General features: G+C 38.5%; 1 protein-coding gene across 1 annotated transcript in view; it reads left to right on the top strand.

Annotated features, from left to right (window-relative positions):
• LOC124721315 (protein ROP) overlaps positions 1 to 25458 on the top strand; it is a 103144-nt gene that overhangs the window by 49113 nt on the left and 28573 nt on the right. The window contains 3 exon segments of the mRNA XM_047246227.1: positions 4171 to 4319; positions 21854 to 22069; positions 22235 to 22336. Coding sequence (XP_047102183.1) covers positions 4171 to 4319; positions 21854 to 22069; positions 22235 to 22336 — 467 coding nt within the window.

The raw sequence follows: 25458 nt of genomic DNA, 5'->3' as shown, positions 1-25458 counted from the left end.
GCTACTGTTATTGAACTGTCTTTTATCTGGGCCCAGGTAATGTGGTGCAGTGATTAAATCATCGGACTTTTGGTAAAGACGGTCAGTGTTAAAATGTGTATCCTAATTTAAGTTTAGTAATTTTCCTAGGACAGTTCATATAGAAGGATGTGACCAGTTTCTTCCTGCATTCCTGCCCAGATGTGCTTGACACAAATGGGATATTAAACTCTAAATTTTCTACCATCTTATTGTGTAATTGGTGGTCTGGATGTCGTAGTTGTAGTAGTATTGGGTAGAAGGAGGGGGGGGGGGGGGGGGCAGCTAAGATAGTTTCAAGTAAATGATGACAAGAAGCTTGTAGTTAAACGTGGAATCTGTATCTCAGTGTGACTTTCCACTTTTACAGTTACTTTTGCTATAAGTGAAAGCCACTGTCAGGGGAAAAAAAATCACAGTACCCAATGGAGACTGAATGACAGACATAGTGATTTGTTGTCTAACTCTTTAAACTGTCACACCAGTTAAAAGGCGAATATCGTTAAAGAACAACTTCAGCAAGCTGTAAATGTTTATTTCCCCCCCTTTCTTTCTGTTGACTAATAACGCAATTAATAGCAGCTGTTAAATTTTTAAGTATGCATTTTGTGAAAAATGTGTATTAAATTTCAGGCGTGAAATTGGTACATAACATTTTTTCAGATTTCGGAGCTGAATACCTTTAGCTATTATTAAGGAGAGTCTGTTACACAACAGAGTGTAATTTCATGTCCTGTCACAAATTTGTTCAGCCTGACAAGAAATGGCTCCAAAATGTAGCCTAAACAAGGATTGAGTCAGGCGGCTTATTGTTAAAACTGATAACAGGTGTAGGTAGGTATACCTAGTGTTAAAGACTTTGAACAAAAAATTCTTGTCGGAGGAGGAGATACAAGTAAGAGTCCATGGATTGTCAAATTGGAAGCCCCTGTCTTGACTGAATGTCTGCCAGATAAAATTCTTGACCCCCCCACCCAAATCCTAAACATGAGGTTATGGGAGGGATATGAACGTTGTCTTAATTTATTGAGTTGCCAGTTTATATGCCTTGCTTCACTGGTACAGATTTTTCAGTTATGAGACTGTACTGCTGCTGATCTATGCATCATTATTGTGTGATGCATGTCATTTGACTTATGTACCACTTAACATGTTCACACAGAATAATTTGACAGCTCCCCCACATATTATTCTTTTTAGAACCCAGGGGATCTGCTGTCTTGGCCATTGGGAAGTTGATTAATTTCACCTGTTTCTTCAGTGTGATGGCTATTTCTGAATTAAATGCTTGCCACACTCAGAAAAAATCGCTGTGACCTTCATCAGGGTTGCCAAAAGTTCTGGAAATCAGGGAATTTCAAATGCATCTTGGAAATTTGAAGGAGAAAACACTGGAAAAATCTCGTTTTTCTCTCAGTAGCATGAAATTGTTCATTTACTGAGATGTCATGCTGCGTCGTCGGCTGGGTGCAGCTAAGGATGTGCTCCGTTTCCCTACTCTCTCATTCTTACTGCTTCTCCCCTTCCCACCCCTCCCCTCAGCTTGCAGTCAGTGCTGCCACCACTACTTTGTGCTAGCGTAGCAGCTGCTGATGAGAGGCAGGGAGGCATGAGGAGTGGTTTGTTTGGATCTGATTCACAGATTGTTGATGCAGTGGCTGCAGACAACGGTCATGTTTGCACGAGTTGTCTGAGTGATTGTGTGAATGTGTGTGCACTCTCGTTTCCTGACAAAGGCTATGGCCAAAAATTTAGTTGTGAGAGTGTGATTGTCTTTTCTATGTGCCTGTCTGTGGCTCAGTGATCATCTGTATGATGAGTTGCTACCTGTCCTCATTAGTATTTATTCTCAGAGTATTTGCGCAAGTTGTCTGTTGTGTGGGTGATCACCGCGGTCTCATTTCATCGACATGGTGTTTGTGCACGTGAATATCTAGCCACACGAATGGACTTCCATGACAGGCCAAAACTGCAGGCCATTTCTGTGGGTATCTCTAACGGATTGGACCTGCCGTTCTGAAGCCCATAGTTTCCCACTAATGTGCAGGCCGTGCCTGTGAGAAGTAGTCTCACCAATCTGCCCACAGGCCTTGTCTGGTAGTGTGTGGCGTAATGCAGTGGATTTTCATGGTTTACCCATGGACCCAGGACTGTAGTGCTCCTTCGCAGGCCAGAGGCCACAGGTGATGGATTTCAGGAATTGTGACTGTCTCACCACAAGTGCATTGTACAGTGTGAAGTTTTACAGCGATATTATTTATTCTAGTACATTCTGGCACTTTCAACGTATGGACGATAAGAAGAAGAAAATTGTGGCAGTCACTGCCAATTTTATGTACTGATGTATTTCTTAAAAGAAGAAGAAGAAAATACAATACCTGTAGAATAATAGACACAACACAGTAGGTAGTAACCGACAATAATGAACATAATAGAAGCAACATTGTATTGGCAGTAACCTATAGTGTTGGTTTATACAGCTCTTCTCCACCTTACACATTTCTTTCAAGAGGCCTACTTTTTATGAGCTTATTTCTGAAAGCAGTGAAGGTATTTTAAATCTGTCTTGTGACTCCAACAAAATGCGTATTTGTGTCATCAAATGTGTTTTGCTTTATTGACATAATGGCAGTGGTCTCAATGAAACATATTTACCATTTATCTTGCTTTCTTCATCTAAAAACAGTTCATTACAAAAGATGTTGATGCTAGTACTTAAAGTTTTTACTCGCATATTCAGAAATACAGAAATCCTTGCAGTTTTTGTCAACTTATTTCTTTACTTACACCAGAGATCTCAAAATTTGTCAGGGAGAAGTGCTAAAACTTGTTTGGAAATCGGGGAATTTCACATGGGGAAACTTGTTGCAATTTTGTTCATAGAACTACACTATCATCATGGTTGAAATCTCACTTTCAGAACTTCCCTAATTTGATGTGTTTTTTTCTTAAAATTTGGTTACAGGTGCACAGTTTGCCAGGGACTGCTTGGGTCCTATAACTCAAAATGTCCTAGTGACCCACCCACCTCCTGATAAATTATGATGTCCAAAACTGGCAGATATGTTTTCCCATTCAGTAGTAAAACATAACATTGTTATGGAGATGGGATATTTCGAAAATAATCTTAGCTACTGGCTATACACATTTTGTTAATTAAATATGGAATATTTTTGTAAAAGAATTATTGAGAAAATTCTAGATTTATTTAAAGTTAGATATTTGGAGGATAGTGTGAAAAAGAAAAGACCATTCAGTAAAGTTTCTTAGTAATCCTGAAATAGGACTAAAACAGTGAATATCCATGTTTGAATGTGTTTTGGACTTAGTTTCCTTCTGTATACCCACTCAGGAGTAGAAACTGGCAAATCAGCCTTGCAAAATAATGATCATAAAATGAATTTGTAGGTTTGAAGGACATGAAACACAAAAGTAACACTTTTAGTGATAATCTCTTACTAAATAGATTTTAAAGTAATATTTTTAACATTCTATATTAATTCCATGTTTCACATTGCCAGGTTTTGTAGGTGGCCTAATATCTCTATGAAAGATGGAAACATGTCAGTGTATTATCTGTATGTAGGAACAAGGAGTATGCTGAACATAGTGTTAACACTGAAATGTAATAGCAGTGTAATAGTCACCATGATGTCACAACTAAAATGAACTGTTTAAGGGTCCTGTAAATTTTTCATGTCAGAAATAAATCATCATTGTTGTAGTTTGTAATTACATTTGAACATGGAATTTGGGTTTGGTTCTGTCTTATAAATGAAGAAATGGTTGCATGACTTTATATCGTGATAGTGAAGAATTTAAGTATAGTTATCATCATGCCTTTAGATAAATATTTATGTAGTTACTTCCTTCATGGTTGGCTTAATGTTAGTGTGTTTATCAGTTTCGTTCTATTATGTGTAGTGTACGCAAGTTGTTGTTTTGTTTGTGTATGCTTTGGAGTTGCATGAAACAAGTAATACATTTCTCTGGCAAAGTTTATCTTGTGCCCTCCTCCCCCCTTTGCACACAATTTTGTATATAATAAACATGCTGTATATACATGTTTAGGCATAAACATTACTTGTTGTTTTGCTAATAGAACTGATAATTTTTCCCACAATTTTAACATCAATATTTGATTTTTATTAGGTATTTTCTCTGGATTCACCTGATACATTTCAATGCTTCTACAATCCCTCCTGTGCTGGTGGTCGAAATGCAAACATGGAACGTATTGCTGAACAAATAGCAACCTTGTGTGCTACTCTTGGAGAGTACCCGTCAGTCAGATATCGATGGTATGTTGACAATTAATTATCCACTACTTTAGTAAGAAATGAGTGTCAATTGTAATGTTATACTAGTGCATTGAGCTGATATGTGAATTGACTCTTAAATAAAAGCTTTAAATTCAGTGAACCTTGCCAGCCACATAGTTGATCTGAGTGTTACTTTTCCTGTAATGTATCAAAATTAATATTGTTTAGCATGTTACAGTGACACTTTTCCTTGTAACAAACAGGTAAAAAAGTAAATATTTTACATAGTTGCATTGTTATTAACTGTCTGAAAGTAGATAGGATTGGCAGATGTCCAGGTTTTTGGGACAGTCTTGGTTTGTGATTAAATAAATTGGTGTCCGGAAAAATACTTTAGACATCAGTTTGTCCTGGATCTTGAATTTCAGAGAAATATTCTCATACTATCTATTTTCCTCCAAATTCTTGCAAGGATCTATTGTATTTCAACTCCCGCTATTGAGCTAAAAAAGCTAAGTAATGAAAGTTTTTATCATCGTAGTTGTCTGATTCCCTTAACAAGTATTATTGCTGTTGAGTTTCCATTAATATCCCTAATTTCAGTTCAATTTAAGCTTTACAGCAATATGGTCCTCTGTTTCTCTCCTCGAGTCATATAGTGATTAATTTGTTATGAAAGTGTTTGTTTCAAGTGAACTCAAAATGCCAAGGAGGAAGTGTTCATTCCAAGAAAAAGTTGTTTCCATTGCACATGGGGAAGAGCAAATACTGAGGATTATTTTGCTAGTGTGAAGCATAAATCAATCATGTATTCTGAAAGCACTTAAAAAATGGACAGTTACTTTGTTTTAAATTCATTTAAACAGGGCAAAATAGTAACAGCAGTGGAAGTAGTAATTTACTATCATACCGTTAAAAATCAGATGTCTTTGAAATCAGTGGACTGTACTTCTTGGCTAAGCTCCAAATTTTATAATGATTCCAAAGAAGCAAAAAATGTGATGTTGGACAGAACAAATTAGTAGCAATTGTAAAATAAATGTTAGTGTGCGACACTAACTATGTGATGATCTTTCAGAGATCCGTTTTGATCTAACTACAGACAGTAGTAATCACAAAGCTTAAGAGAAGTGTCTCGATTTGTCCTGGTTTCTGCTTCCCAAATTACATCCAATTTGTCAGTTTAAAAGAAATGTCCCATTTTGCCAGACAGGAACTATGACCACCAAATATCCGGAGGAACTATTTTAACAGAGATAGTTTGAAATAACTTTGTTTCAGCATATGAATTTTGAAGATGTAATCAGTGTTCAGTTACTGGTATTGTACATCATCTAGCGGAGCCCAGTTTGGAATAATAATATGTCAGAACTTGATTGCAAAATAAACATTGCACAAACCCAATGATGCTCTGGTGCCCTGCCATTTGTGGGTAGGTGAGTGGTCTATTTAAGATACATGCTGCGTAATGCAATGTAGACCTAGCATTTTGTAGTGAAGAAACTCACATGTTTGTTAGCAAAATTTCGGAAGTTGGTATAAAGTACACACTTTTAACTTGACAAACTAGGTGACAGATGTTTTGAGGTGTGGTTGCATCGAATACCGCTAGAGGTCAGGACTGAACTACTTCTTGAACAATACTCTACCATCCTCAACAACCAATTGTGTGGTAACTGTTCCTGAATGCTTTGTGCTATGTCTTGCTTGTTGTTTATTTTTCTTATTTTGAAATGAGTGAAGTGACTAATCCTGTTCCGTTATAGATTTAGATTATGACCCTTACATCAACAGAAGAAATTGGCGATCTCTGTGACAGTGTGTCAATTCTGCTTTCGCAGAACACAGTTGTAGTGTTAGACTGTGGGTATGGGCTCCTGTCCTGCGAGAGGGAAGCCGGGCTTGTTTTCCTGCACAATTCCTCTCCCCTCGGGCACTCAGAATTCTAGTTTGTTTTAAGCTTGTGACCAGCTGCCATTATATTTTGCCTGCACTCTGTGCTATAGCTTGTGATCATCAATATGGATGGGACCAGACAAAGAATGTCAAGAAACAGCTTAAACTGGAGATGCTTTCAATTCACAGGTGGGAAAATGCCACTGCTTTTCAACAGAGCAATCATTTGTTGTAAGCTTAAATACGGATAAAGGAAACAAAGGCAATTTTGGGAAAAAGCTGTTGAAAGTTTTGCAAAAGGAAATATTCCAGTCAAAATATTCCCAATAAACACTTTTTAACAGTAAATTTTAAAGAACTGAAGTTTTGTTTGTCTTCACTCATGTAGCATGACAACCTTTTCAATTTGCGTGTCTAATAATTTCCAAATAAAAATAGATACAGGCTTTGATGAATGCAGATGAGAATTTTGCAAAAATTGACAGATTCCCCAAATATCATTGTTGATTGTGCAGAATTCATAAAAGATCACTGGGGAATTCAAAAAAATTGATACATTTTCTGGTCCCTGTAATTCAGGCACATTATCAAGCATCTCTGTGTCCTGTCACACCTGCAAGGTTGACAATAAATAATACAAGGTACCAATATTACTGCTGTTGAACAGTTTTGAACATGAAAGTTCAACCACCTCATTCATGAATAGGCAGTTCGGAGTAGAATACTAATACTGGTGTTTATTGTATAAGAGTGCACTGGAGAAACCATTTCATTTAACAAGTTGAGAACCAAACCCCTAAAAGCAGCTGTTATACAACCGTTTTTAATGATTATGAGGAATTGGAGAAATTTTGAGTCATAGAATCTGGGCACTTTGACAAACAAAACTATGTAATTTTGAAGATCCAGCACTCCATCTTAATCTGTACTTTTCATTCAGCCTTACGTCTTTCCAGATTTATATGGAGACCAAAAGGGCATTGAATTTTACAATTTTTTTGTGTTTGTATAAGTATCAAATCTGAAACATTACCATGAAAAATATTTCACTTTAGTACAATTAAATTTTATACCATGTTAAAGAAGAGACCTTATGCTGAGAAATCTTTGATTTAATTGAAGGAACAAGCACCATACAGAAAGTTAGAGCTTACATTGATGTTATTACAGAGGCATTATTGTAGTGGTTTTCAAACTTGTTTGCTCCACTGCTCCTTTGACCTGAAGGTGAAAAAGCACCCATGGCTTCAACACGTGAAATTCAACTCGAAGTGTGGTGTAAATAAACTTAATTTTATTTTATGACAAATAAAGTTGCCTGGCAAAACCACCATTGCCAGTTGCTTGGCAGTTCACTATGTTCATAGCAGCTGGTAAAATATCTTCTGCTATGGTGTGAGGTTTTCTGCTCTTTGCTACATGGAAAGCAATATTCCAAGATCAAAGAAGAGTCTTGGGCTTGTTTTCTGAAAGTTTCTGTTCTCTCATTTCTTTTAACTTGTGAGGAAATTATTCTCTTAGTTTGTTTACCAAACTACTGTGGTTTGATTCAAAATGTTGTTTCATCTTATTTGGAATCATGTTTTCAGTAGCCAGGACTCTGTAATGGATGACGCTATTGTCGTTCATTTTCATCAGTACTGCATGTAAAACTGAAGTTAAAGTAAGTCTCACCATACTTCCTCATTTTCGTTTGTTCGTGTCTTTACAACAGCGTGATAGATTTGAAACCACTCTCTCTCTCTCTCTCTCTCTCTCTCTCTCTCTCTCTCTCTCTAGCACTTGCACCCTATATCCTCAATTATTTACTGGGTATATTCAGATATCTATTTCCCCCCGCAGTTTTTTACCCTCCATAGCTCCTTTTAGCACAATGGAATCGGTTCTGATGTTTTAACAATTGTTCTACCACCATGTCCCTTCTTCTGTCAGTGTTTTCCCTATGTTCCTTTCTTCTTATCATTCCTTAACTCATCAGTCCACCTAATTTCCAACATTCTTCTGTAGCACAAGATCTCGGATGTTGCAATTATCTCCTGTTCTGGTTTTCCCTCTGTTGATGATGGATTACTATACAAATCTGTGTTCCAAATGTACATTCTCAGAAATTTCTTCCTCAGATTAAGGCCTGTGTTTGATACCAGCACATCTACATCTATGTACTTACTCCCCAAGCCACTGTATGGTGTGTGGTGGATAGTTTGTATTGTACCAAACATTTCCTTTCCTATTTCACTAGCAAATAGGGCAAAGGAAAAATGACTGTCAATATTTCTTCATACGAGCCCTAATTTTTCTTATCTTCATGGTCTTGCGCAAAATGTACATTAACGGCAGTAGAATTGTTCTGCAGTCAGTTTTAAAAGCAGTTTCTCTAAATTTTCTAAGAAGTCTTCTGCGAAAATAGTCATCTACGCGCCAGGAATCCCCATTTGTGTTCGTGAAACATCCTCATAATACTCAAATGTTGTTCAGACCTACTGGTAACAAATATAGCAGCCTGCCTCCAAATTGATCTAATGTCTACCTTTAATCCGACCTGATGGGGATTCCCAGTAGACTTCTCTTGGCGAGAAATTCCATGTATTCGTGCGCTAGTCTGTTTTTTATGTCCTCCTTGCTTCATCTGTCATGGGTTACTTTGGTTCAAAGATAGCTGAATTCCTTAACTTTGTGATCACGAATGTTGATGTAAAGTTTCTCTCTATTCTCATTTCTGCTACTTCTCATTACTTTTGTCTTTCTCTGGTGTAGTCTCTATCCATATTCTGTACTCATTAGACTCTTCATTCCATTGAACGTATCCTGTTGTTCTTCACTTTAACAGAGGATAACAAAATCGTCACTAAAACTTTATCATTCATAATCTTTCACTATGAATTTTAATCCCACTTGTGAAACTTTTTATTTTCGTCGCAGCTTCTTCAATGTATAGATATAACAGTAGGTGTGAGAACCCTGTCTTACCCATTTTTAATCAGAGCACTTTATTCTCAGTATTCCGATCTTAATGTTCCCTCTTGGTTTGCATGCATGTTGTGTGTTACTCATCTTCCCCTATGGTTTACACCTGTTTTTCTCAGAAGTTTGAATATCTTGCAACATTTCAAATTGTCAAACACTTTTTTTAGGTCAACAAATCCTAGGATCATACCTTGATTTTTCTTCAATCCTTCTTTCATTATTAAGTGCAACATAACTGCTGCTCTGGTGCCTCTATCTTTCTTAAAGCCAAACTGATCATTTAACAGATCCTCAGTTTTCTTTCCCATTCTGCTGTATATTAATCTCATCAGCAGCTTGGATGCATTAACCGTTAAGCTGATAGTGCAATAGTTCTCGCACTTGTCTGCCTTTGCTACCTTCGGAATTATGTGGATGACATTTTTCTGAAAGTTTGGTGGTACATCACCAGTCTCATAGATTCTGCACACCAACTTCAATAGTTGTTTGGTTGCCACTTCCCCCAACAATATAAGAAATTCTGATGGAATGTTATCTATGCTCTGCACCTTGTTTGATCTCAAGTTTCCAGAGCTCTTTCAAATTCTGACTGTAATATTGGATCCCCTATGTCTTCCATATCAAGTCCAGTTTCTTCTTCTGTCACATCATCAACCAATTCCTCCCCCTCGTAGCAGCCTTCAATGCACCCTTTCCCCTTATGTGCTCTCTGCTCTGCATTTAACAGTGGAATACCCATTTCACTCATATTGTTACTGCCCTTGCTTTTAATTTAACAGAAGGTGGTTGTCACTTCTCTATATGCTAAGTCAGCCTATCCAACTTCTTTCCCTGTTCTTGCCGTTTATCTATATTACTAAATGACTATACCTGAACCTGGGGCACAGTACCAGTTATCAGTACCTTACAGTTTCAAGGGGCAACAAATATTTGATTTTTTAGTACTTCACACAATTATTGACCAAATATAAAACACTGTCCTAATCTACTCATTAAGAGGTATAATTATACCTTGAACTATTAACACAATAAGGCAAGTATGAAAGTTAGAAACTGTGTGTTTGTCTTTAGGCTGATAACTGACTGGGCTCTAATACCCAGACTTCTTTCATCCACTATTTGAGACTGAGAGCACTTAGGTACCTCCAATATACTTTAAACATAATTTCAAACCCTTACAAAACATTTTCTCACTGGAACCCCCTCACAAATTGATGAAATGGAAAAAAGTTCATCGCATACTACATTTTTGCTGTTCATGCAATCAAACTTCAGCATCATGCATGACATTTTAATTTATTACTTGTTTACCACTGACTTTGTTCGCAATGCAGTTTACAGACAGTAGTATGCACATATATTACTGAATGTGGCTGCAAAATTAAATCATTGTTAGACACACAGTTCAGGAGATATGTCATAAACATTGAGATAGATGAAAAACTAGCGTTTGCTTATAATGGAGTGCAAAGTACTGACACTGTATTCATCCAGTGTTTCATAATGAGACTACTATCTATCTTTGAACATAATTTCAAACCTTCTGTAAACTGTGTCATGCTTACATGCTGAAAATCATATATTTAACACATTAACTCATTTGTAAAGTAATCAGGTGTTTGAAATTGTTTTATACATGGGAGTACAAATCTTTAAAGAATCGGGAGTTTACTAGTTTCATTCATAAATGACTTTTTGTGCTTATATCTGTAAAGTCATCTATGCTGATGGAGAAATACAAATCATGAGTAGCACAGACATTATTCCTTTACCCACAAAGCAAATCAAGAAAATCATCTTTATGTAACCGTTGCGAGCTGCAACACATAGTTTGAAAACTCCCACAATGTTCTATCCCACAGACTGAGTAATAAAATTGAAATTCTCCTTTTTTAATAGACCATCAATCTATCACAAAACATCAGCATTATTAAAGATAAGAAACCAAAAATGACAGCTGTTTAGTTAATACATAATTCTCGTTGATCCCACCTTTGACCATTCCATGTTTCTTCTCTTTGTATCTCCTTTCCTTACTCTCTTTTATTGCAGTGGTTAATGTTTTTACTAGACAAGGGCACTTATTTTAATGTAGCTTCTTCTAACATGTCAGAGGATCATAAAGTATGGACAGTAGAGGTGCCATGTGATGTGTGGTTGTAGAAAGTAACTATTTAGGTATATAAGTAAATTTAATTTCATATAAAACCAATTAAAATAAATTTAAAGGACCAAATAGTGGCTGGTAGCTGTATTCTCTCTCATCAAAAATGGTCATGGCATCTTGAAAAAATGAGTCAAGGAAAAATTTAGTGGAAGGTGTTTCCTTCATGTGAAAAAAGGAAAGCTTTTTAGTGTGACTATTTCACCTATATTGAACTAGCTGTACTTAGATTTTGTGGACAGTTTTTTTTTCCTGTCAGTAGAGAGATACATTAGATTCATAATTATTGCTTTGATCATATGATACATAATGCTGAATTAAAGGAAGGTTTGGGGAAATAACTCATTTCCATTGCTACTTAATTTGTTGCATTATGTCTTGATGTGATACAGTGTACTTTGATACACACATGACTGCTTACTAATGAGAAACTACATCAACACCCTATGGTGCCGGTAATGTTAGGTCTCAAAGTAGACCTGTTGTGTGTGTGAATAGGAATATTTTAAATAGTAAGAATGATCTGGATTCTTTCGAAAGGAGAAAGGGCCAAACTCTGATGACCATCCAGATTTGTTTTCTTTGGTTGCCTTAAATCAGTCAGTAAAAGTGGGCGTGCTTACTTTGAAGAGAACACAGCCAATTTCTATATCCATCCTTGTCCTCTTTGAGTTGGTGCTCCTTCTGTGATTACTTTAGTGTTATCTGGACAATAAATTCTAATCCTACTCTAAGACACCTTATTGTGCTGATGTATGTAATTCTCAGAACAACAAACCAAGAGAGTTGCACACTAATTAACACTCTGGTTGTGTCAGTGAAGAATGAAATTGAAGTTCTCTTTTTGCAATTGGTATGAAGATTTTCTTTGGTTTTCTTCAATTAATTCCAGAAAATAATGATTGATGCCTTCAAACTGGACAATGAGTAGGTTCATTTCCCTATCGTTATCCAGTCAGAGCTTGTGCTAAATTTTTTATGACGTACATGTTGAAGAGACATTAACCCATAAACTTCCTTCTGTCACAAATACCTAGCTCAATTGATACTGCATGAATCCCCACAAAGTGCCTCCCTTGCTGGTATAGCAAGTTGCTTATAGCAGGATTAGCAGGATTTAGAATGAGTCGATAGATTATGGTCAGAATATGTTATAGGTTTGTTTCAACAACAAACACAGAAAAGGAACTGATAAAATATAAAATAAATGACATGGTCATTGGTCTGAAGACTGCTTTGATGCAGTTCTCCACTCTAATGTCCAGTTCAAACCTCTTCATCATTGCATAATTACTCCAGCTTACATCCATTTGAACCTGCTTGCTTTTGCCTCTCTGCAAATCTCATTCCCCCTCGCCTCCATTACAAAATTAACTATTCGTTAGTGCCTCAGGATATGTCCTGTCAACCAGTCCCTCCTTTTAGTAAAGTTGTGCCATAAATGTTCTCCCAATACAATTCAGTGTCACCTTCATTAATTATCTGACCTACCCATGTGATTCTAAGTATTTTTCTGTGGAACTACATTTCAAAACCTATTACCTTCTTGTCTGAACTGTTTAGCATGCACATTTCCCTTCTGTACAAGGCTACTCTCTTGACAAATACCTTCAGGAAAGAATTTCTAACGCTTTATATTCGATGTTAACAAATTCCTCTTTTTCATAAACACTTTTTTGCCGTTGCCAGTCTGCATTTTATATTCTGCCTAATTCAGTGATGATGTTATTTTTTGCCTAAATAACAAAAAACTTGTCAGTTATTCATAGAATATCATATCTTCTTCAGTTCCTCACCATTGCCTGATTTGATGTGAATATGTTCCATTACCTTTGTTTTGCGTAGGTTTTTGCTCATCTTTTCAGAGCATTGTCCATTCAGTTCGTCTATTACTCCAAATCCTTTGCCATCTCTGTCAGAGTTAAAGTACAATTGACAAACCTCATTCTTTCAGAAGTAATCACCATAACTGTTAATACATTTACCCCACTGTGAGACAAGACGGGCAATGCCTTCATGGAAAAATAATTGTGGCTGTCTATGAATCCATGATTATACCCACATATGCACTTTTTCGGAAGAAAATCGATGGCCATGGATGTTTTTCTTCAGGGCACCAAAAATACAGAAGCCACATGAGAAGAGACTGGGATTGTATGGAGGATGTACAAGGGCTCTGCAGCAAAATATCTGCAGTGTGTTTAAAACAATTTTGGGAACATGTAGGTGGGCATTATCCTGCAACAGAATGATGGCATCCATCAACATTCCTGGGCATTTGGACTTAATGGTATGCAATCAGTTTTTCCTAAGTGTCCTCTTACCACTGTGCATTAACTGTGGCACCAGGGAGACACAGTATTAGCACTTGAACTTGTCCCAGAGCTTGAGCTGTTTGTAGTCTCTTGCTGTAAGAGTTGTTTATGCCATTTGAACATAGGAAAATGAACACACTTGTACAATGCTATGTGCTAGCAATGTTTCATTACTCTCTCCTGCTCTTACATTGTTCTGTGGGAAGTGACCAGTGACTTATAGTCCTATGATCTGGATCACATTTGCCAGATCAAGCAATCTCCAAGAATTCTGCAAAAATAAAAGCTTCCCAAGAAAAAATAATATTGCATAGCCAACAGTGTTAAACAATGATAACACTATCCTGAAATAGGCAGATTGTATTACCAAGATAATCAGCCATACCACTGACACACCCATCCTGCAGTCTTCAGCTCAGCTCTGAATGCAACATGTTCTGTAGTGGAGTGAAGACTGCTGCTCTCTAATCAGGTGGACGGCTGTATGTAAATTCAAATGACAGACAGCTACAGGGAACATCACTGTGTTTTGGACTAACTATGATGTAATGCTACAAAAGTATCAAGAGTACAAGTGAATGTGGAGGTGAAATTTCTTTAATGTCATAAACCATTTCAGTAAGAGGATAGTTCCATAACATTTGTAGTATTTCAGGGAGTTGTAAGTCCACATAGTTTCTGCAGTAATTTGAATGGATGGCTCCAGACCAGTCATATCGACATACCCCAATCATTAAAAAATTTCACAAGTGTTATTGCCATCATCTTTGATGATCCAATTTTCCAGTGACTTGCTGAGAGGGGCAGTTGTGACTTCTGCGTGACCGTCAGTTAAAAGCATACAGTTTTACTTTCTCCATAAGGGAGCTGGTTTAGGCACTGTTTGCTCATGGCCTATCACTTTGTCATGTAGGATCTGTTGTTGCATCCAGTGGTGCCTCCCAGGAATGAAGGTAATAAACTATTCATCTTATCAGTTTCATGTGGATGACATTACAGTGTTGCTAATTGTGTAGCAGTGGTATTTTAAATACCTTATATGAGAAGGGCCACTTTTCTGAGCAGCTGTCAGTGTTGATTTCATGTGGTAAATAGGAGAGAGATTGGGGTGGCTGCTAAACTGCAACATTACCTGGGTCTACGGTAGGGTGCCCATTGAAGTGACGTGGCAGTGATTTGGCATGTTACAAGGGTAGCAGCCGTTGATGGAACATGCACAGTCCAGTAGAGCAGTGGCCACCAGACTGATGCAATGAAACTGAGTTTTGTGCCATGTAACGTTGTTGTCAGGTGACTGGTGTGCGCAACGTTTGCAGTACACCATGTCTGTGCCAGTGACTGTTTGCAAATGTTTCTGCACTCAGAAAACAAAAGATGGTCCTGAGTTCAGTATTCATTTTCATGGTCTTCTGGAGAAATGCCTATGTATTTATGATTACAGTAGCATGGTGGAAGCAACAGAAATGCTCAAGATAGATTGGGAAAGGATTACAAGTGCTAGATCAGAGAAAAGTTCAGTAATTTAAATTAATTTATTTTTAGAAGAGGAAGAATATAAAGAGCTAAATGGAAATATGTAATAGGGTTTTCTGTAGAAGTCTGAAAATCTGTCAACTGATTTGCTGAATATAATGCAAATTAGATTTTTTGGGTACATAGCTGCATACATACATCATTTTGCAAAGACAATGCTCTACTTGGACTAAGAAGTAAACTACAGATGTGATTTCTCAGCTCCATGGCATTTGTATGTCTGTTAGTTCTCTAGTTTTTCTCTGAGTCCCAACAGGGTGGTGCACCCCCCCCCCCCCCCACACACACACACACACACACACACACACACACACACACACACACACACACACACACACACACACACACACACAGAGACAGACAGACAGACAGACAGAGAAAGAGAGAGAGAGAGAGAGAGAGAGAGAGAGAGAGAGAGAGAGAGAGAGCTTGAACTGTCATGTCAGTTTTGTTCACGTCACAGTTTATTGAAGTACACAACATCCAGAACTTGAATTGTGAAGAGCTGCTTTCCTGAAGTAATGTATGATTAAATATGCACCTTTCATTAGACAGTTGTCTATTTGTAAATCTCATTGTGTGTTTTGTGAGAGCAAAAGCTTTACCCATGGCAAAATAATGAGATTTTCAGTCTTCTTGCAACAAAGGTGTAGGTTCTGGAAGCAGGGTGTCACCCCCCCCCCCCCCCCCCCCCCAAACAGTGTTCTACCTAAAGAATTCGCTTTTTGTACTATTCCATCACTGTTTTGACCATACTCCCAAACATAAAGATCAACAGCTAACAAGACTGTGGAAGGAAATCTTCTGCCATTATTAAATGTTGATCCATGTGTAGCAGGAGCCCTAACTCTGATGTGCTTTCTGTCTAACCTATTGATAAGGTTCAGAAGGTTCCACAGTTCTCAGTAATGACCAGCCATTTTCTTCCAGATTTCTTGAGTTGGTGTTGGTAAATATTCAGGTTGCAGGTGTTCCAGGAAGGTGTTTGACAATTCAGCCACAGTTCTTAGAATGATATGTCGTCAGACATAAATGAAAAGAGAGATATATATTAAACTTTAAACAATTTTAAGCACTATGTTCACTGTAGTACACCATTAAGAAGGTACCCATCAATGTCTGTTAGACTTCTATTGACTAAAGTCAAAACTCCTTTGTCATTGGAGACAGACAGTGTTACATTACTAACAGCGCATCACTTCCATTGGCGTCGAGTTACGTGCATGTCAGACCATTGTCTTGTTATCTATCTGCTACACCACATGTCAAGGTTGGCTCACTATGTCGGTGTGTGTCCTCCCTAAGAATCCGTATGAACTGTCACTTTCCGTGTCAGCTCAGAAGGTATCACTACACCATTAGTAATCTAACCCCGATGAAGTTGACTGTAAAATATGTGTTCTTAGTAAGTTATTTATCTCAATTTCACTCCAGAGGCCTGTTGTATTTTGACACAATATACTTACAGCTGTATGAATCTGGCTTAGAGCTGCATTTGCATCTTTATACAGTCCTTCCTGTCCTCACACTACTGCAGTGATGGGCACCTTCTTAATGGTGTACTACAGTGAACATAGTGCTTTAAATTGTTTAGAGTTTAATATATATCTCTCTCTTCATTTATGTCTGAGGACAGATGCATTGTTGGATCCTTTTAAATAGAAGTTTCTTCTCAGAATAGTGCTTAAAGTACAATGTTTTTTTGGCTATTAATTCGCTGTATCGACTGTAAATGGTTTGCTTCAGTGGCCTTTAATCACACACTTCTTCTCAATTTTTTTTTATCCTTGCAGCAAACACATGCCTGTTGCAGGTTTATGGCAACATTTTAAAGTAACTGTGTTTTTACTGGGCTTAGCTTTTGATGACTAACTTACTCAGCTGCTATAACTGAGGATAAAGATTTCAGAGTACTTAGTATTTTGAAGTGTGATAGTCATGAGGCTTGGGGAACTATAAGTAATTCTCTCTTCCACAAATACTTGGGCTTCTACAGCCAAGGTTACTGAAGGCCTTGCTGTTGTGTGCACAGATCAACATACACTGCTGGAGTGTGGTGGAGAAAAAGAAATACTCTTGTAAAGACATCAGTTTTGATCTGATGATGGTGTGTGCCACCTGGGGGATAGATGTACTGATAATGGTATCACTGTCATCTGCCAACAGATAGTGTAGTGGCATAGCTACCAGATTGCCATTTGTGTCTACCCTTTAATAGGGAATGTTGGCAGCCAGAAGGCTTGTTATGGTGCGAACCTGCGAGGCAAACAGGCAACTGTGTCACAGAGAGACACTCTTACTTTGTGCAGCCAACTGAGCAAGATTGAAAGGGGTGAAATTGTGGCCTTCCAAATGGTGACATGATACTTCTGGAGAATTACAATACAAGTTGGATTTGCTTCGTTAGTTGTGCAATGATGCTGGTATCATTGGTCACCTGAACATTCTCACACCTGTAGCTGAGACTCTGGATGTCCACACTTCACACACACCTGCTAGGATTGTCGTATTGTAATGGCAGCAGAAGCAGATTATACAGCTACTACAGCAAAGATAAGAGGGCTTGGGAGCTGAGATGTGTCAAGACGAACTGTTGTGAACCAGTTATTAGCAGTGAGTCTAAGAGCATGCACATATCTAATCTGTCTTCCACTCACGCTATAGAATCAATATGCATGACTAAAGTGGTGCTGTCAGAGGATCACTTGGAAGATGGAATAATATGCCATGATCTTGAGCAGTGAAAGTAGATTCTGCCTGCATGCAAGTGATGGTCATGTGCCCATAAGATGTAGACCTGCTGAGTGTTGTAGCCATAGAGTGCATTTGTTTGACACACTGCCCCCATTCCTGGGCTTATGGTCTGTGGTGCCAGAAGCTAAAACTTTCTATGTGCAAAAGGTTGTTAAACCTGTTCTTTTGTAATTCTTGCAACAGGAATGTGATGCATTGTACCAACAGGATAGTGTTTGCAGCACAGTCTTTGGACTTGTCTCCAATTGAGCGTGTGTGGGGTATAATGGGATGAGAAGTGGCTTGTGTGACTCATCAACTAACTACTCTTACAGAACTACATGAATAGGTTGAGCAGGTGTGGCATAAATCTCCCAGGACAGTATTTGCCATCTGTACGATTGACTGGATGGCTGCCAGTGCTTGTATTGCTGCCTGTGGAGGCGGCACCATATACTAATACTAGTACTTCAGAATGCATTAATACCTGGTACCTCAGAACCGCGTGTGCTATTGATCTGTAAATTTAATCATTTCCTGTACTCCATATGCACTGCTGCAACAAGTCTTGAGTGGATTGGAAACATATAAAAGGGTATTATTTTTTTTATCTGGCAGTGTATTATAATCATTATTGAAACACCTGCTGGTCAGAACAGGTAATTAGGATTGTTGAAAGGGCCAAATAAGGTTGGTTTCAGTTTCACCTTTTAATTGTAATTTCTTGTAATTTAATAACACATTTACAACCAAAGTGGCACATAGCCGAACCTTTACCAAGTGCAACTCTTTCATGACTGAAGGCCTCCAAACAAGAAATCTTAAAAATCAGCAAGATAAAAAAACCAATTAAAAAAGCAAATAAAATAATTAAAAAAAAAAACCTTTATCACAGCTAGGTGGAAAACCTCAAGGCAAAGCAGATAGAACAAACATATGCAAGGTGCAATACAAATGACTGAAGGCCACAATTAAATTTCAAAATTTTAAAATATATTACCATAATCTTTAAAGGCAGAAGGCTGCAATATTTAAGCTTGAAAGAAAATTTTAAGAATAAAGTTGCAAGGCTAAAAGCCCACCATTAATTCTGCAAAATTTAAAAAAAAAGGAAATATATCCATAAGCCTTAAATTTTAAGTAGCTGAAAACAGATAATTAAACACCGGTGAGAAAGACATTAAAGACAATGGCACTTAGAAGCCTCCAGGGAGTTCGTTTCCAGGGAGTTCGTTCTGCCCTTGCTAACTTACGTGAGAGAGGTGGTGAGCCCAACTGCACTTGATCCATCGGAGCCCGACCGGGGGACAGCCACGGACCGACCGACATGATGACTTGCTTCCCATCAATCAGTAGATGAAAACTCAAACACAAAAGGATATAAACATGATAATCCACAATGAAGTATGTATTAGCTGTCAAAATTGCACACCATGTTGGACAGCAACAACAGGTGAGGAAATGACACTGCCTGAAATTACGTTAGTGGCCAGGGCAGGTAACCGGAACACTAATGGCCACAAGGTAGAAAATTCCGCTGGTACACTTGAATTTGTAATACGGTAATATAGTTAACTTCACTCAAAAGAATACTGCCTGAATTGACGTCAGTGCCCAGGGCAGGTAACCAGAACACTAACGGCAACAAGGCAGAAAATTCTGCTGGTGCACTCGAATTGTAGTCAACCAAAACAGTTAATTCCACCGCATGGCAGCTAAATTTCAGCAATAGAAACACTTGGTGTTGCTCACAAGAAAACCTCCCCAACAGCAAACCACCAAAACGAACTACCATAACATGAATGGACGTGGTGTGGGTAGTTGAAACCACTAGTCAACTTTGACGTCCTGGGTTGGCGAACCATGAAGCTCGTAGCGATTGGACAGCTCCACACACGCTCTGACACTGCACAGGGACCACCAGTGGACCCAGCCGACTGCACCATGTGGAGATAACTTCCCTGGTCCGTAGCAACCGACCGACTACCCTCATAAGGGCAGTCGTCAGTGGAAATAACGTAAACTACACACACACAACCTGACACACACTCGCACGAAGACCTGAACGATATCCAGCAGTAACTAAATACACAGGAAGACAGAGAGAGAGAGAGAGAGAGAGAGAGAGAGAGAGAGAGAGAGAGAGGACGACGACGACGACTCATGAATGATCAGTGAGCCAAAATGGGTCTTCAGGTTGGACGACTGACCGACGATCCACCAAGACCATTTCATGGCTCAAATGATGTGTGGCAGCAATGGTCGGGTGAGCCATATTGACGCAGACCTCACTGCTGCTCCAAGCCTACTGCACTAGTGCCACATTGCAACTCCTCGACTGGCAGGCCCGGACTGCGTTCCAAACATGTTCCAACTGACTGGCAGACCCAAACTTGCAACCCGAACTCCCCAATGACAGTCAACGAGCAGGAAGTAATAGCAGTCAAGCAACAGTACTACGAGAGGGGATATATCGATACGTGCTGCTAGCACCGGTCATGGTCAGGCTGAGCAGCAACTCAGTGACAGTAGTAATTTAAATTAATGTAGTGAGGTGGAAGTACGTTAAAACCAGGGTGTAAAAACATGATGGCAGGAACACGAGCCACGCATGGCTCAGTTATCAATAATAAAGTTTCCACAGTCAGTGTTGGTCTCAACCAGGGTATCGGAGCCAGGCGGCAATTTCGGGGGTTGGGGGCAAATTCATATTCTTGAGGAAAAAACCTTGTTTCACAAAGAACCTAGCATCCAGCGCATGTCGATCTGTCGATTATTCATATGATTTTGAAATGCACCCTTGCTGTTTTTGGAAATTTTTGAACACATTCTAAGTTGATTTCTGAATGAATTTGAAGTTGATTTTTGAATGCGTGGACAGAGTACGTTATGTCTCTGCCAGGGAATCCTCGTTGCATCTAGAAACGAACTTTCCTGCAGATAAAACGGGACAGAAGCTTAGCTTCTCTTGTAGCTTATTAATCTGAGAAAGAAATATTATATGTGAAATGTATATTAACTTAAACCATTGACTTTTCCTGTTGATAGAATTGGATTTATACTTTCGTAATACGAAAATACGCAGTGTACATGTTGCTGCACATCAAAGATCTTTCCAAAACGTGTTTTACCCCCCACCCCCTCCACCCCCCTCCCCCTCCCTTCGAGTTTCATTTTCTAAAGCGCCGTTAAATTCTGCACTGCTGTATGAAACCATATCCATTCAAAGGATTGATAAGTTTTACAGTTCCGACGGAAAGAATACAGTCACTTAACACGGAAAAATTGTATTTTCACCTGTGAGAAAATGTATTTTTAACTGGGAGATCTGGGAATTCTTGTTCCTTGTCTGCGTATATACCCTGATAAAGCAATGCCATCATACTCTAGTTTGGAGAACCTTCCCCTGCCACAAATAATGATTACTGTATTAGTTATTGTGTGAGGCATTTTAGGAGTGTAACTTACAAATTTTAATGAGGGGATAACCATTAATTTAAGCACATACTATCCTTCCATTTTATAGGAAAGCAAAGTGTGATATATCTTTCAAAATTTAGCGCATTGCAGAGCAGTGAGCTCATAAATTTGTAGTCCTGTGGTCAGCTTGCTGCCTTTCTTCTTCTGCTATTGTTTAGTTATTTTTCTCATGATGTTCCCCTACAATGTATCTGTTAATTACTGATTGTACTGTTGCAGTGCACACATTTATGTATTTTACAAAATGATTGTAATATCATTATGGTGAAAATTTCAGTTGAAATAAACTGTTGGCTCACGTAAATTATCTTCTAATGTTATCTGAAGTGACCATAAGTTCCTTATGTTCCAGCCTAGTCTTAAATTTGTTCGGCATTGTTTGTAGATAGGTTCACAGAAGTTTGATTTCCATTTTTAACTTGCTCCTGTCTAATAAGATAGATGTTCTGTTTTTAGAAATTTCATTTTAATGATTATCTTTTTTCCAGTGATTTTGACAAGAATGTTGAATTAGCCCAACTAGTTCAACAGAAATTAGATGCATATAAGGCAGATGAACCTACAATGGGTGAAGGACCAGAAAAAGCTCGTTCCCAGCTTTTGATTTTGGATAGAGGATTCGACTGTGTCTCACCATTACTTCATGAACTAACACTGCAAGCAATGGCATATGATTTACTACCAATAGAAAATGATGTCTATAAGTAAGTTATTTTGTCATACAGCTGTATTCACAGCCTCTGCCCCCTTCTTCCTGAGTGTATTATTGTCTCTTTGAATTTGATACAAATTCACAAATGTAACATATTTTAAGTTATCTCTGTAAATATATACTCCTCCGTACTGAATCTTTGATTTCTGTGGTCTAGGTATGAAGCAACAGCAGGGGCACCAGAAAAAGAGGTGCTGCTGGATGAAAATGATGAATTGTGGGTTGGGCTCAGACATCAACACATTGCTGTTGTTTCACAGTAAGTTATAGTTTTTGTTTCCTAAAATCTGAAAATAAAGTGCAAATTTGTGTTTACACTGCCTCCTTTGTCTCTTTCATTTGACAAGCTTGTGCCAGATATTGCACTCTTCAGTGAACTATCACATTATACATTGGATATGGGTTTTGTGAATCTGGGGTTCCTGTGCTGGGTTCTGGGAATGCTGCCTCACACCACTAGTCCTTGGGCATGCCTTAGTGGCCATCATATGGTTCAGCAGTTGAACATTGTGTGCAACAAGGAAGTTGGCATAACCTGGATGAGAAGTATAGTACAAACCTCTACAAAAAAAAGCCCTGAAAAAAGTTTGCTATGTATCACTGCAGTGGATGGTTGTTGATGCAAAACAGTTCTTAGTAAGCAACCTATGGAGCACGTGTTACACGTTAATATTACAACTAGGATTTCCATATAATGCAGGGATCCGTCTGATGTATAATCTTCATTTCACTAGATTTTAATGTGATGTATTACTCAGAAACATGCAGTAATTTGTGTGGTCTATGGACAATTTCACATCCATGCAACCGAAAGGTATTCAGGTGATTGTGCTCAAAGAATGATGTCTCATAACACTTACAGCACAGTGACTATATGCCATATGGGCACGTGCAACCAGGTGTTGCTGAAGGCATCCATATCCCTTATAGATAAGTGTACCTACAACCTTAGTGCAGCAGTTACTTTGTCTTTTAATGTGCAGACTGTTCCTTTTTCTGCTACCAGAGGGCTGCACTTACTGGGTATATCACTTCAGTGGAGATTTAGTGAGCTACAAAGTAGCTTCAGTAGTTAACACATAGTTGTGTACAAAAGTAGAAACGGTACTGTGAAGACTGTCAGACCTTGAATATTTTGTGTGGACATTAAAGATCACCAATAGGAGATAGAGGTGATTCATACTTTCCAGGCTTAAGTACAAGTGATAATTCATGTACATGTATTTTGGTTATCTGTGTAGTGAGTCTTTTATTTCTGTGTTTAGTAGTGGAAGCAGTGTTGACAACTTCATTTCCCTTTGTGTCTTCAGAGTACTTACACCAATATTCTTTCTCTATTTAGACAACAGACTAGACCTTCGGTTGCAATCTGTAGTAAGTGGTTGTGTACATAATTCCAAGGAAAGTGAGCAAGACTGGACTAGATGACCAGCCACAACTGCCAGTGTTCCATGTGGAAGTGGTTATAACTTCAGAATTTTTTCTCCCCAGTGAATAATGTATTTTAGTCATATCTTTGATGATTGCATCATATGAGATATAAAATGTTAAACAAAAGACAATCTTAAAAGGAACTGTGAATGGCATAAGTTGCCTGCAGTGGAAATACACTGCCTGCCAAAATATAGTGAAGCTCTCAGAAGACATGGTCAGATATTAATTTAACTCTGTACATGTACACATCATCGGTGAGTGTGTAAAAGATTATTCATTGGTATAGGTAGAATGGCCAACTAAGTTCAGTAGTGCGTTAGTGTTCAGTGTTTTTACCAGACCTGATAGTGTGTATAAGCTGCATGAACAGTGTCAGATGTTGAGTGATCTGTAGGAAGAACAGAGATGCCACTTACTCCAGAGAGGCAGCAGTGCCAGTATCTAATAGAGTTTGAATGGGGCCTCATTGTGGGCCTCTCTTTGGCTGGCAGATGGGATCGTGCAGTATGCTTATTTGTGAGGCATTTGGATGTGACACTGACCTGATGTTGGACTGCATGCAGATGTGAGGGCAGTCATAGTCGTCATTAAGTTCCAGTCAACTGTGTCTTCACCACAAGGAAGGATTGCCATATTGACCACCAGACAAATTGTAAATCCTCCATCTGCCATCTGAAAACAAGTAATTGACTCGCTGCAACATTGTTTCATCCTGTGCAGTTGGTTGGAGACTAGCAGCAGCCACATTAGGGAATTACTACCCCATGTAAAGGCTGCTATTAACAAAAACAAACGCCTGTATATTGAGTGTCGTCATGACTGAGAAGCATGGACTGCTGAAGAATGTAGTCACATTGTTCAGTGATTAAGTGAATCATCATCAGTTGTTGAAACCAAATAAGTCTTTTTTTTTACATTTTTCAGGAGAAACAAAAAACTGAATACTGCCATATGTATTACTGCTACATTACTGGAATTTTTCAGAACTGAAAGTGACTTCATTCTGGAAAAGAGCAGCATCTGTTGAAATGAAATATGTCAGGCACTTACTTGGTTTCAACAATATACAGCGTGAAGTGAACCACCTTTTCTACCATTTGTATGTGCATGACATGTTTCATACCAACACCGAATGACAGGCTATACTCTTAAATGTACTATTCAGTGAAAAAGCGAAAATTGAAAATTTTGACTTATTTGGTTTCAACAATTCGTGATTCAGTAGTGGTTCTGCACCACCACAGATGACAGTCGGTGAATATGGCAGTGGGAGAGGCCCCATTCTTGCAGTGTTTTGGAGAGGCGCAGCTGTGCTTTTCATGGCGTCATTGTGTGGGGAGCCATTGAGTAAGACTTTCAGCCATGGCTGGTTATGGCTGAGGGAACTAAACGACTAAGTGGTATGTTCCATACGTCCTGTGTCTTCGTGTTTTTTTCTCATGTGATAGTGTTGTGGTGCCATTTTTCAACTGTAAAATGCTTGTTCAGACATGGCATGTGCCTTTACACACACACACACACACACACACACACACACACACAGACAGACAGACAGACAGACAGACAGACAGAGAGAGAGAGAGAGAGAGAGAGAGAGAGAGAGAGCACGCACGCTTATCACATTTATGTATTTTCTCGCGTCATTTGAAACAATCAAGAACGATGTGATTCCACAATGAAGTACGAAGAGAGAAGCCTACAGTGTTAAGTGTCCATCATAAACTGTAAAATACCATTGTTAGTATGTCACTATATATATTAGAGGGAAACATTCCACGTGGGAAAAATATATCTAAAAACAAAGATGATGTGACTTACCGAACGAAAGCGCTGGCAGGTCGATAGACACACAAACAAACACAAACATACACACAAAATTCTAGCTTTCGCAACAAACGGTTGCTTCATCAGGAAAGAGGGAAGGAGAGGGAAAGACGAAAGGAAGTT

Source organism: Schistocerca piceifrons, chromosome X, assembly GCF_021461385.2.
Source record: "Schistocerca piceifrons isolate TAMUIC-IGC-003096 chromosome X, iqSchPice1.1, whole genome shotgun sequence".
Taxonomy (NCBI): Eukaryota; Metazoa; Arthropoda; class Insecta; order Orthoptera; family Acrididae; genus Schistocerca; species Schistocerca piceifrons.
Note: the sequence above shows the minus strand (reverse complement) of the source record. Positions and strands in the feature narration are given on the sequence as shown.